The sequence below is a fragment of the Anser anser genome, assembly GCF_964211835.1.
Source record: "Anser anser genome assembly, chromosome: 9".
In the NCBI taxonomy this organism is placed as follows: Eukaryota; Metazoa; Chordata; class Aves; order Anseriformes; family Anatidae; genus Anser; species Anser anser.
This window is the reverse complement of record NC_139729.1, coordinates 12,439,925-12,452,952: the sequence shown is the minus strand read 5'-3', so window position 1 is coordinate 12,452,952 and position 13,028 is coordinate 12,439,925. Positions and strand designations below refer to the sequence as shown.

The 13,028-nt window shown below is 46.4% G+C and overlaps 1 protein-coding gene across 6 annotated transcripts in view; it reads right to left on the bottom strand.

The window, feature by feature from the left end:
• Positions 1-13,028, bottom strand: part of MAP3K13 (mitogen-activated protein kinase kinase kinase 13) — a 77,897-nt gene that overhangs the window by 15,966 nt on the left and 48,903 nt on the right. For all 6 annotated transcript variants that reach the window (XM_083848797.1, XM_083848796.1, XM_083848798.1 and 3 more), the window contains one exon: positions 6,343-6,899. In XM_083848797.1, the coding sequence (XP_083704923.1) occupies positions 6,343-6,844 (502 nt within the window). In that variant the 5' untranslated portion in view covers positions 6,845-6,899. The remainder of the gene's footprint in view (positions 1-6,342; positions 6,900-13,028) is intronic.

Below are 13,028 nucleotides of genomic sequence, written 5' to 3'. Positions count from 1 at the left end.
GTGGAAGGTTGGAAAATCCAGACCAGCAACCACCAAGTTACCCAACACAAAGCACATTAACCACCACTACGGGTCACAGAAACAGGTCTTTCCCACACCAACTTTGTGTATATCTGCTGTCAAACAAGCAGAAAAATATTAAGGGACTGCTCCCCTTTGGTACTTGCACATATCTTATTTGGGCACTGTCAGAGTTGTCCAGGAAAGCTGCTTAAACTGCTTAAAGAAAGTCATGCCCACCAGAACAGCAAGCCTTGCCGTCTGCGAGGCACCTTGAAATTACCTTAACATCCCACAAACCTCAAGACAAAATGCAAGCAATAATATATTTACTGTAACTCGATAAATGCTTAAGTTTAGAGAATAAATTATTTAGGAGCAAAAGCAACACTTAAGCCACTGATTTCTGAAAGAAGAACACCAGGCCTGTACAGCCCCATTTCAGGTCACTACGAAGACGTGTCGTCGTCTTGTTTCATCCAGCCCCCGGCCACTGGGGGTTACCAGGGCTGCAGCTGGGACTGTGCCGAGGCATCCATTACTGTCACCACTGAAGGAAAACCCACACTACTGAACTTCCTCTGGGACTGATCCCGACTCGAGGCTTTCCCTCAGAGCACTCCTGTGACACTCAGACATCGCCGCGCGACTGCTCGCCAGGCACGGCTAGGGAAGGCCGGCTCCCACCCGCAGCCAGACCCCAGCGCCCGCTCTGCTCGCTGAACTACAAAAAAACATTGTTAATCTACAGCAAAAACACCCTTTGACCTGCCAGGGCAAAGTTCAACCCTCAGCACGGCTCCTGGCAGACAAGTCTAGTTTTTGTACTCATATACCGCTCACAACCTTACGTTGTGCAGAAGCACGAAGAGAAGAGGGCACGGGGCTCTCGGCTGCAACGCACTGTAACAGCCGTGGATTTGCAGTGGGTGATCCCCATCCTCAACTTACAAGATGCCGTGACAGACACGGGAAGGCTGCATTGCCTACCAGCACGTGTACTTCTGTGCTGAAGCAAGAACTGCCTGTCAGCTAAGAAACTACGAGGAAGCGATGCATGAAATATGTTATTAGCACTACCTCGATCACAGGACGTTCAAGTATTATAAAGTCATAATCATTCTTCTTCAATAAACAACTTGAGTCATTTGTCACAACACTTAAAATTGGTATTTAATCAAAAGGCAGTTCTTTAAATAAGGAAAATACATTCATACATAGAGAAATTGAGATATACGTATTGCTACTTAATTGACAAACACCTTGCTTCTGAAGAAGGTGGTAAATACAGTTCACGTTTTGTGGTGGCTGACAAACAAGTTATTTATGTGGGCAACAATGAAACTTATTCCATTGCACTGAAATAGCTGTTTCATTACATACCAGACCGCCTTTCCTGTACAAAGCACGTAATGTTGTCATTTACTTCCCTGAAGGGCCCCAGGTTTGGGAGTGGCACTGGGAACCTATACTGCTACTCCTTAAGAGCCGTTCACGTCCCTTAACGTTAGCTGTTATCCTCTGCAATGGCAAACAGGGAGACAGTAAGCAAAGTTAGCAGAAGTTCACCAGCCCCCTCCTGCAAAGCCATCTAGTGTTTATTTGGTAAGGAATATCCGTGACGTGTCCCATCCTATGTCCCAGCTGCAGCCTGAACACCGGGGGCATGGTTCAGGAAGAGGTTTCAGCAGGGAAGGACCACGCAGTCACCCAGCGAAGCATCCTGCATCTGAGCGTTTCAGGAGCACAGAGCCAAACCACACCTAAGACAATGCAACAGTCAGACAGAAATCCCCTTCTCTCAGAAGTTCACTGCACAGGAACAGGATACGACATTTTGGGACAGCCAGAGAGTCATTTGGCTTCCATAACATAACGAGCACCAAAAAGCTTCCCAATGAAACTGAGGCTGGTGGAGAACACTGGGCTACACTCGGGAAAAACAGGGTTTTAGCATCAGTGGTGCAAAGCTACAACCTAAGCCTGCCAACTGAAAAAATGCACACAAGTTACCTTATGCACGTGTTCCTGCTGCTCCCAGGAACCTCCCCTGAGGACAACAGGCTGACACGGGTCGGTATTAAAAATACCAGGTCAGATCAGCTCTGCCGAGGGGCAATGGGCAAGACTGCAAAAGAGAGGACTCGACACAGCCCCAGCTGCACACGGGGAAGCTGCGGCCATACACAGCACATGCAGAGCAGCCTGTGAGGCCCCGCCTTGGCCTGCACAAACCATCCTGAGCAGGCCTCGAAGCAGAGGACGGTGAGTGACGGTGTGCCAGCCACGGCACTTCTGCGGGGCAGGCACGACGAGGAACACAGTGCGCTCGAGGTGATGCCGAGGTCTCGGATCCCAACCAACAACTCGAAACAGAAGAGGACTTGCATGAACCAGCTGCAAGACTTCGGGTGCATGGCTATGACAACGAACCCTAGCTAAGTCAGTGTCCATGAGAACAACACTTAGATGACATGAAGAGTGGCCAGGAGACACATCTGGACACACGAATCCCGTCGAGCCGTACTGCCAGTTTGATCAAGGAGCCCATGGCATTGCTTGGCCAAACCCCCAGGGGCTGCCCAGGCCCAGGGCTCGCTAAAGCTCTCCTAGCACGTCTCCCAGCAGGAGAGAGCTGAGGACATCTCCTCCTAGCATGGAGCAGTTTGTATTCCAGGCTCTTCTGGGCCTCCGCGAACTTGTGGGACACTTCCTTTAAATAAATTAAAGCGCAATAGCAGCTGGCATTACGCAAGAGCTTGCGTTTCTAAGGTGATTAAGAACCATTTGAGTAGAATGATGGTAATCTGTATCCCAAGGGGAAGAAACGCAGGAACAGCCGAGCCATCTATTTGAAGCAAATTTTTGCTGTTTGCTAGCACTGGCTGCTCGCCAGCGCTGGCATCACGACAAGCAGCATCTCTGCTTTATAAAAAACCACACACGCACTTCAGCAAGCACCTTGATCTCTGGGCTTACACGGGAATGAAGGCAACCATGTAACTTGTGAAATGGCAGGTGAGAGCAACACCCGAAGAACTGACTCTTAATCCAAAGGAAATGGCTCGGAAGTCTTATCAGCCCTTACAAAACACAAACTAACCTTACCATAAAGAAGAAATGCACAGAAACATTCTTCTTGATGACCATCTTGAATGCTAAGGAGGAAAGACAGGGAGTAATTTCAACTGAAAGAGAATGGGGAATCCCGTTACAGATGCTTTTCTTACCCTTTTCCCCCACCCACCAAGTCCCAAGCCAGGCTTGGCAGGCAACACGGACTCGGTATCAGGCATTTGCAAAGGGCATGAAGCCTACTTCTCTCTTACCATGTACAACCGCCCCACTACAACGCCCACGTCCTCGTGTCTGGGCAACCTGTGCTCCCAGAGGAGCAGCAGCTGCCTGAAGGGGACGCAGGCAGGTGAGCAGAGCTGCCGGTGAGCCGCAACAAGGACTCGCAGTTACGGGCAGTGCCCACGCCTGAAGGTCCACGCCAGACTCCTAGCCCAGCGGTGATTCAGCCCAACACAAAGCATTGCTCGGGGATTAGCAACCGAACACTCCTCTGGCTTAATGGAGTTGCTTCATGAAGAGGGGACAGATCATCTACACAGACCTGTGGCAGCAGCCCAGGGCTGTAAATAAGCTCCCGGGGGAACGAAAGGCCGTCCCCAGCATCCCCGTGCTGCCGAAAGGGCCAGAGGCATTTCCACAGCCTCCAAACGCAGAACGCTGCACAAACACGAACCTTGTAGCTGTTCTGCTCTTGCTGAACAGGACAGCAAAAGTAAAAAATCCCATACTTCGGTTACTGACCTGGTGGTCTGCACGTAGCCGATGAAGTGCACCAACATGGTGGCAAGAAGCAGGAATGAGATCATTTGGAAAACGGGGTATGAACATTCTGACAACATCCTCAAGCTTTAGCACAGAACCAGCTTAAAAAGCTTTGTCCCCAGACAGTAGTAGTCATCTAACACCACCAGAGCAAATCTGTAGAAGAAACATCTTTTCATTCTCCCTTACGACAGTGAAGATATTGAAGATGAAGCTAAACCACATAGGCCACACACAGCTGACCCAAATTAATCTTCAGCCTTGCCTCATCTGTGGCCATTTCAAAACTGCCCTTTGAGGAAGCGCCTAACGGCAGCGACAAACTGCAAAGCACCCACAGATCTCTGGCTCTGAACGTGCTCGTGACACTGAGAATGGCACACCACTTCTGTACTAAGAAGAGGAGCTCTAAATACATCCCCTAAACACAACAACGCTCTCAGCCGCTCATTTTCATTAGTTAGTGCTTCAATCTTTTTTATTAGCGACTTTCATACAAAAGGAAGTGTCCCCTATGGGCCATCAAGGCACGTATTAAACCACTGGTCTCCAGTGCATCTGCTGTCCCAATTTTATGCAAAATATGACCTCTGCTTCCCAGGTAGCTTTCCTGAAGCTACCATCTGAGCTTGCAGGCACGTGCGAGCACAGGATGGCCCCGCAGCCCCCAGTCTGACCTGGTGAGAAGTCTGAGAGTGCTCATACGCAATGTTCATAGGATCACCAGAAGCAGCCGACACAACTCTGCAACACGAAGGGTCCAGGCTTCTAGAAAGCACCACACAGACCTAGGAAGCTGTGGGCAAGGTGCACTTGCAGCGTGATACTCACGCACCAGTGCAATTTGGAACAAGAATTTCCTGTATTAAGGATTGCACAGAGAAACAGTTTCTTGCTCTCAAATACCACATTAAAGAAATCTGAACAAATAATAATAAAACAAAACAGAGAGAAATTAGGGGCTGAAAACATGGAATTATTAATATTAATTTAAAAACATATTCATTAGGTTTTGTTGTCTTCTCATCATGAGTTTTTGATGCAAAACTGGACTGTTTGGTTTTTTAAAATATATAAAGAATATAATAGCTACTGATACATAAAGTGTCCTCTCATTCAAAAGTTTCAGCTTCACTGAAAAATACTGATTGTAATATAACGTATTACAACCCAAAGCAGCATAACACTGACATACCGATACCACGCCTCCTCCAGATGATACCTGACTGCTCAGCAGCTCATTTTCCTTTACAAGGGAGGTTCCAACCAGACCCTGTCTCCTCCAAAACTCACCACATCTGACTCCGCATATTGTGCGATCCTTCCAGTAGTGCTAACTCCGCACGGAATTGTCGGTCACCGTTTTTATTTATAGACTCATGCAGGTGTGCCATACCGAGCTTCAAGCATGTGGACAAAACTTCGACCCACCTCTGCAGAAGGACCGCAAGCGCAGCCGGAGCGCTGCTCAGCACACGGGTCTGATACCCCCGGGGCTGCTGCCCAGGAGGACACCTGCCATTCTGCAGTGCACAGGAGGATTTCCCTGCTCAGAGTTAAGGACTGGAAGCGACTGACTCTTGGAAGAAGCCGTAAGTTTATTTCAAGCCAGATTCACCCACCATGCTATTTAGCAGTGCTGTTACCTCAGCTTAGGAACTGCTCCCCAACACAACAGTCTGGGGTGTAGGTATGAACAATGTCAGATGCTAACAATAAGGTTTGTAGCTAGAAAACCTATAACTTGTCTATGCCAGAAAATCATTTGATTTAAACTGAATCGTGATCACAGGAGGCTTCTACCCCACGGTAGCGGTGTGGTGGTCAGGCTGTTCCTATTGACACCTCACCCATTTCAGCTCCTTAATTCAAATGACAGCTTGTTCTTTTCCCATCTGCCACTTCCCTCCCCCCGTGCTAGGGGAGAAATTGGACACCGCAGGCATAGCATACTCAGCTCGTAAGCTTTCAGTAGCCCCTAAGGATACGTGTATGCAAGCATTTGGGACATAACTTATTCCCAAATTACATTTTTCATAAATATATATGTATTTTTTTCATGTAATGTGCCCAGAGAGAAGCAATATTTCTGTTATTTGGCAGTCAACTGGAGACAACCCTCCTGCACATGCAGGAGAAGTCATCCCTATGTCAAGTTCACCTGGCATGAGAAAAGTGCAGAAATTAAATAGTTGGCCTGATCCCCCATTTGCCACAATTCTTTCTGTTCCTCACTTACAAAAATACCTGGTTCAGATTCAGACTTTGTCACAACAGCCCAAGGCCTGGGTCAGAATATGCATTTATTTTTCACTCTGTCCCTTGCAGCCTTTGCTGCTAATGAGAGCTGTAGGCTGTGCAGCGCAGGACTTCTCTTTGCAAACCCATTACAGTGCTGTATGTGGCAAAACGGTCACACAAAAAGCTGGGAAAAAGCCCTCGGTTCTTTCCACATCTTCACATGCTGCCCCAGAAGAAACGAAGGTCATCTTCCCTACTTACCTTGCTGTTGCAGTTTGTAGTCTGTGGAGTATGCCTTGCCTATGATGTTCCACACGGGCCTCAGACAACCAAAGAGTCCCTCGAGAAACCCACCGCTCCCACTGCCTGATCTGTTGAACTGGACTTTGACGTCATCTGCTCCACTGTTGCTCTCTCCATCCATAGTGCTCCTGTTGCCCTGAGGAATGGCTGCTTCAGATTCATCCTGCTCCCGCAGCTGCAGCACGCTGTTCTCAAATTGGTCCCTAGAGTCCTCGCTGATGCTGGTCAGCACTGCTGCAGTGACCGGGCTGCTCATGTTCTCGATGAGGTCTGCCTGCAGCAAGCCCTTCTCACGCACATCCTCTATGAGCTCAGGGGACGGGTGGTTTCCAGTAGGTCCATGTTCATCTTGTATCCTACCAAAGTCTTTATCTTCACAGAAAGCTTTGCCGATCGAGTTTGGAGAGGAAGACAAGCTCAGGCGCTCCTGAGTACTGGCCATGATGCCGTGAGTGTGCATCAAGGAGATGGTCGGAGTTGGTACTTAGAGAATTAGCGACATGAGGACCCAGTACCTGGAATGAGGGGAAAAAGAACAACTTTCAGATTTTTATTCAAGTGTTTTCAAAACGTACACTTTTGAGAGGTGAGCTGATAATTAACTAGCCATACCAGACAACCACTGATACTTATTAAATACTTACTGCCCTCAAAGAAGCAAATAAATTATTCCTACAGAATCTCCACTGGCACAGTACTCGCAGTAACCTAGTGCAGGAATTGCCCGGTAAACAAACACCACTAGTTACACACAAAAGCCTCAAGGTCAGAACTGTGAAAGACACTTTGCGGCACAGAATGGTCTCTTTGTGATTAGTACACAGCCCTTCTCAGACTGAAGCTGATCCCCAGGTGTTTTCCAGCTCAGGCATAGTCTGAGTGCAGTCACTGTTTCTGGGTCTGGCGCAGCTCACAGACTCAGAATTCCTCTGCAGAGCCCTGAGATGAGGCATTAGAGAAACGCAGCACAGCAATAGTGTCTTGCATCCGCCAAAGGGTGGTTGTACCTGCTCCTCAGAGACCCACCAAGTCGTGGCCATCCTAATCCTTCAGTTTAGTACTGTCAAAGTCAATATAGCAAGATGTTACGTTCTCTAACCATGTACGTTATCCTCAAAACCACTGAAGACTTCCAGAACTCCACAGGAACAGTACACGCCTCTCATCTCCCTCCTTCCGCCAGCCCGCCCAGCGCCTCCTCCTGCTCTGCTGCCTCCCCCCGCACGAAGCTCCTGGCAGCCTGCATATAAACTCAGAGCTGGTGCCTCCTTCTCAAAGTCCCCCCATCTCTCTGCTCTTGCCCCGTGCCCCACTGCAGCTCCCCCTTCCACGAGGCAGCCTCGTGCCACCTCTCGGTGAAGCCAGCCTGCACCCAGAGCCAGGGGGCGGCCGAGGGTCCCACGGCGCTGTGCTGGCTGCCCACCGTGGTGGGCAGAGCCCCTCCTGGGACAAGCCTAACCTTGTGCCTGAAGCCATTAAGCACATGCAGCCTGTAACGGGACAAAGTCCGATCTTAAATCCCATATGAGGTTAAGAGGGGAAAAATGGCAGTCAGAGAAACTATTTTGTTATAAAGTAAGATCAGTTACAGTGGGTGCAAAGTCCCGAGCTCTGCAAACAGGCACTGAAGGGAAGAAAGAGGTGGCCAGGTACATGCAGCCAATCACATGAGAACAGCTCAGGCCCGTAAATTCTCAAGATGAGGTCATTACAGAGATTAAAGATAAGAACTTCAGCTTGGTGTATGAAAAGCTCATGCCTTGTGCTTCAGTCCCTCTGCAGCGGCGGCAAATGGGAACAGCCAAGAGCCTGTTTCCACATCCCCTTATTTCCGCCTGCTCACGTGGGGTACACATAAAAGCTTTATTAGAAAGACGTCATCTTGTTTGTAAACTTAGTTTTTTAAGGGAAAGCAAAATAGCAAGTGAGCCCAAAATTGCATCACAGTCTATACAAGCAAAGGAGCTGACCAACTTGAACAGGAACCTCAAGGATTGGTTATTCCTGCGCTACCTGTGACAGGCATTAAAGGACTGACTCCCTGGCATGGGAAGTTGTAGGGTGCCTGCTGCAGTATGGTTACCACTAGTAGGAGTTAAATGATGACAGATTTTGTTGCTGATACAAAGAAGAAAAAGGCGAAAGTTCAAAGCTGAACAGAGTTTCAGAAAAATACCAAACCAGCTCCAACTCAGCAATCCTGGGCACTCCCCTGCTATTTCCAGAGGTCTGAAAGGGACGAGTGATTTTTTATGCAAAGTGTGACCAATGTTCCTACAGAGGAATCTGCTTTTTATAACACAGCGTGTTAAGCAACGTAAGTAAAACATTAGTCTCAGTTTCACCTGAAAAGATCTCTGAACTAAGATCCAAAACAAGAACTTGAGGTTACAGTGTATCAAAATACCTCAAGTTTAAACAATGGGAAGTGCATTAAGGATTAAATCAGACTTGGGGGATAAAGTTGTTTCACTCTTACATGATTCTGTAAATACACTAGCCAATAAAAATCTAGGATTTTGCTGATACCTTTTCACGTAGTTTCCTGACTCTGGAATGTTGGATTGTGTAGATTTAACAGAGAAAGAACAGCTCTCCTGGTATACTTTCCACATTTGCCTTGTTTCTAGATGGATTATCAGCACCATATGCGCCTCCCCCTGCATTTCCCAGCATTGCATAGAAAGTTAAGCCTCTCTTTTTCATCCTGCTACTGAGGCACTGCAATGTTTTTAAGTAGTGCTGCTAGCAGCTACCAGACCACCTTGACCCTCAGTTCTCTTGTACCCCGATATTATTTGCCCTACAGAGGCCCGCAGCCTTCCACCAAGATCAGGGGCACAACACAGCACAAAATGCAAAGGCACAAAGAATCCCTTTTATTGTTCTCAAGAAAAAGGCAAAGTTGAGGCAAACCGTATGCATTTTCTGTGCTGGATACAGTAGGCTGGCCACCAAATCAGATGTTCTGGCTGGGAAGGACCTCTGGAAGATACCAGGTTCAACCTCCCTCCTGCCCGCAGCAGGGCCAGCACAACACCGCTCCCTGATACCTGATACCAAACTGATACCAAAGCCAAGAACAAAATCCCAGCTTTGTGGACACCAGGTCTGTCTTACTAGATCAACTTCCCTTCTGCAAGTCCTAGCGGTTTCAAATAATAATAATAATAAAGTATGGTATATAGAGCATATATAGTATATACTACTATATCTGCTTCATCAAGTCAGGAGGAAGGGACAGGACGCATGCAAAAGTTACGGAATTGTTTTCTAACTGGCGTGATAGAGCCTTATTTAGGTACTTACATAAGCAGCCTGATTTTTCAGAGGTGTAGTGAACTCACTGAGAGCATGAGAAGCAAGCATTTATTTTAAAACAACTCCATATCAGGCCTACATGAAGTAAAGTAGTCCAGATACGTTAGCAGGGCTCAGAAGGCAGTGGCTGCCACAGTGCATCAATGTTGACTTGTTGGGGAAATGAATTTTTTTGATCATCTTATATTACAGTAAATTCTGCAATGTACCACCTCTTCCCCCAGCAAAATTTGATTTAACACTAACAAATTAGGTTGTCCTCGACCTTGCCATCTCTTCAAACAAGGGATAAAGAGAATTTTTCGAGCTTTACTGTCATGCCTCCCCTATTCTTCGGTCACAGTACCAAGGATATGGCTGAGATCATTTATATTGAACTGAAAAATCGTTTCATTGAAAGTTTAAAGTTTCATTTTACACAGAATGTTTGCTGTTTGGGATGTTTATGATCGGTATGTGCCTCCTTAACTTGCACAGACAAGCGGCATTCTGTTTCTATCTTACCGACGCTTCTGCCATAGCAGTCTCCAAGTCAAAGCTGAAAGCTGCATGCAAGTGTAGGAGGATTGTGTGCATATTTAAGATACTCAGATTTCACAAAGTGCTTCTGCAACAGCAGACTTCAAGGCAGAACCTCTGATTTGAGCTATTTTTATGAGTTCAAGCACTCTGCAGCTAAAAAATTTGTTTTAGTTTATAAGGAAATTTAGGGCTCAGTATAATTTTGTGATCACAACTTTTTGTGATTCCATTTCCAGGCACAGCTTTTTTCCCAGCAAAATCCCACCACGCCCAAAGAAAAGCAGGACAAAGCACAACTCCTTTAAGAAGAAAGAGACTGACTGCACCTTAACACGCCAGCCAGACTGAACTGCAGTTTACAACTATTAGAAGAGTGACAGATCAGGTGAGGCAGCACCAGAGTGGGTGAATCAGTTATCACAAGACATGCTCTCACATCGCCTGATCCTGCGTGGCCCTGGAAGCATCCCCCAGGAGCGTGATCTCATGCGCACAGAGCCACCGAAGCGAGCACTACCTGTACAAGCCAAGCAGATACGGCTACGTCAAAGCAGTGGTGGGGTTTGGAGACGTGGCAGAGTTAAACACACGGGCTACCCATGGAAGTTTCTCTTTCGAAGAGCTGTGCTAAAACTCAAGTAGCAATCATAATTCCAGACATAGCGCACAATAAAACACAACACATAGCACACAAATAAAATTTTAGTATACTGTAAAGGCTGCGTAAGTACAAAGTGGTCACCACTCGGTTTCCTAATAAGCACACTTGTAGTAATATTTAGTTTCCTTAAAATGCTATTTATTACATTACACAGTCAAGCATATTCTGTGCTTGCACTTCCATCATACGATGGAAATAAAGACAATCCTCTGATCTACACTCAAGTGTTGAATAAGAGCAGCTGGCCAAGACTAGCAAACTGACACAGGGCAAACATCAAGGTCAGAGGGGCTTCCTGTCCATAGCACTACTTATATTTGCACCCTGGAGCTCCCTTACCTTTTTCTGGTACTCAATATGATTTTCTCTTGGCTACATTAGGTACAACAAAGTAAACACACCTTTCTGCACTGATAACGCAACTGCAGTTTATGTGCATATCATCTCAAGGCTCACACAATGCTCCTGGCTTGGGACAATACTTTAAAACCTTCCAGAATCTAACAAAAATACAAAAAGCTTATAAAGTACGGTTATCTCACTACATGCATCCTGCAGCTCTACTGCCCTGGTGATTATCTCTTTCTGCAGGGAGTTTTCACAACAGGTTGCCACAGTCTTCTACGATCTCTTGACCTGGCATGTGGTCTAACTTCAGCACATGGAAGAACCGAGAGTCGCTGACCTGGCGAGTACCACAGCTTAGGCTCTCGTTTCTGAGCTCTGGGTTTTGAAATCACATCATTTTTATTCCACAGGATTCCAAAAAACCTTATTCTTTTCACATTCTCTTGGTGAGGAAAGTGCTGTTCGAGTGAATCAGATACTTCTCTTATGCTGTACTTGTCCAGTTTTACACCACTGGGAACGCACGCTTGTGTTTTGTATGGTTGTTCTGAACACAAACTGTGGTAACAGATATATTAATATGGAACGAGTTACACTGACCAGCCAAACGCAACCTCTTACTTTTTCAGAAGTAGTATTATTCAGATGAAGGCAATATAACTGAGCATATCCTGATGCTTCACCCAGAATTGCTCTGCCTTGCCTTCCCTTTCTCATATAAGAAAAAGCTTTATTTTATTAGGTTTTCAAAAAAGAAGCTGCACTAAGCTAGCCCACAGCATGTGCAAATCTTCAAGCTATGAAGTAGCCCAAGGCAACAGCTTGTTTTGTTTGTTTTGTGGTTGTTTTTGCTTGGGTGGTTTTTTGTCTGTTTGGGGGTAGGAAATCAATCTCTCTCTTCCTTCAAGGAAGCTCCTTCCACATCACAACACATATCCTATCTCTCACACCTGCTCAGATACTCAGCCACGATCCTGCCTTATTTTCGAGTATTACAACTGCAACATTGCCAAAACATCGTTAATTTCTGATAAAACAGTTGAAAACCTTTCATCTGAACCAACAAGATTTTCCGACTGTCACTGCAGCGGCTCTGATCTCAACACATTTATGCGTGTACCGTAGCTTACTCTACAAGAAAACAGCACACACCTGGGTAAACCAAGGTGTTGTAACACTCGGGGGGGTCCTGTGCTTCACCCTGTTATTTCTGGTTGTCAGATACACACTGCGTTACTTCTGTACCTACTGCAGAGTAAGACTAGACTACACACTTTTAATTCCTTTCTCTGGGAAATATTTGGACGGCACCTTAACATAAGATAACTAACTTTCGCAGACTCCCTAGGCATTTCCTGCACTGTGCATTAGGGCTTACACCTCTGAGTCCTACTAAAATGTTAACAGAATATTTTGATGCAGCCATGGGCATTAAGCAGGTGAGACCACGGACATGTAACAGTATGTCGCGTGTACTATCACAACAGAAGCTTGACCTCGTGTCTGCCGATTAATGTTCGTCTTTATTCAACACATTCCCAGTCTATCCTCAAATAGGTACTCAGTGTTTTTGGCAAAAGTGATTTTACAGTTGTGATGTACTTTTGTCTGTCGCTGTCTCAGTGAGAAAGACAACTCTGTCTCGCTTTCTGGTCTGAACCCTTTCTGACAGTGACAAAAATAGTACAGTATACCAGCCAAGAAATACTCATAATGGCTGAATTCAAGCTCTGTGCATCAGGCCAGCTGGAGGTTTGCTGTGCACCTTATATATTCCAACTAAGCTCATCAG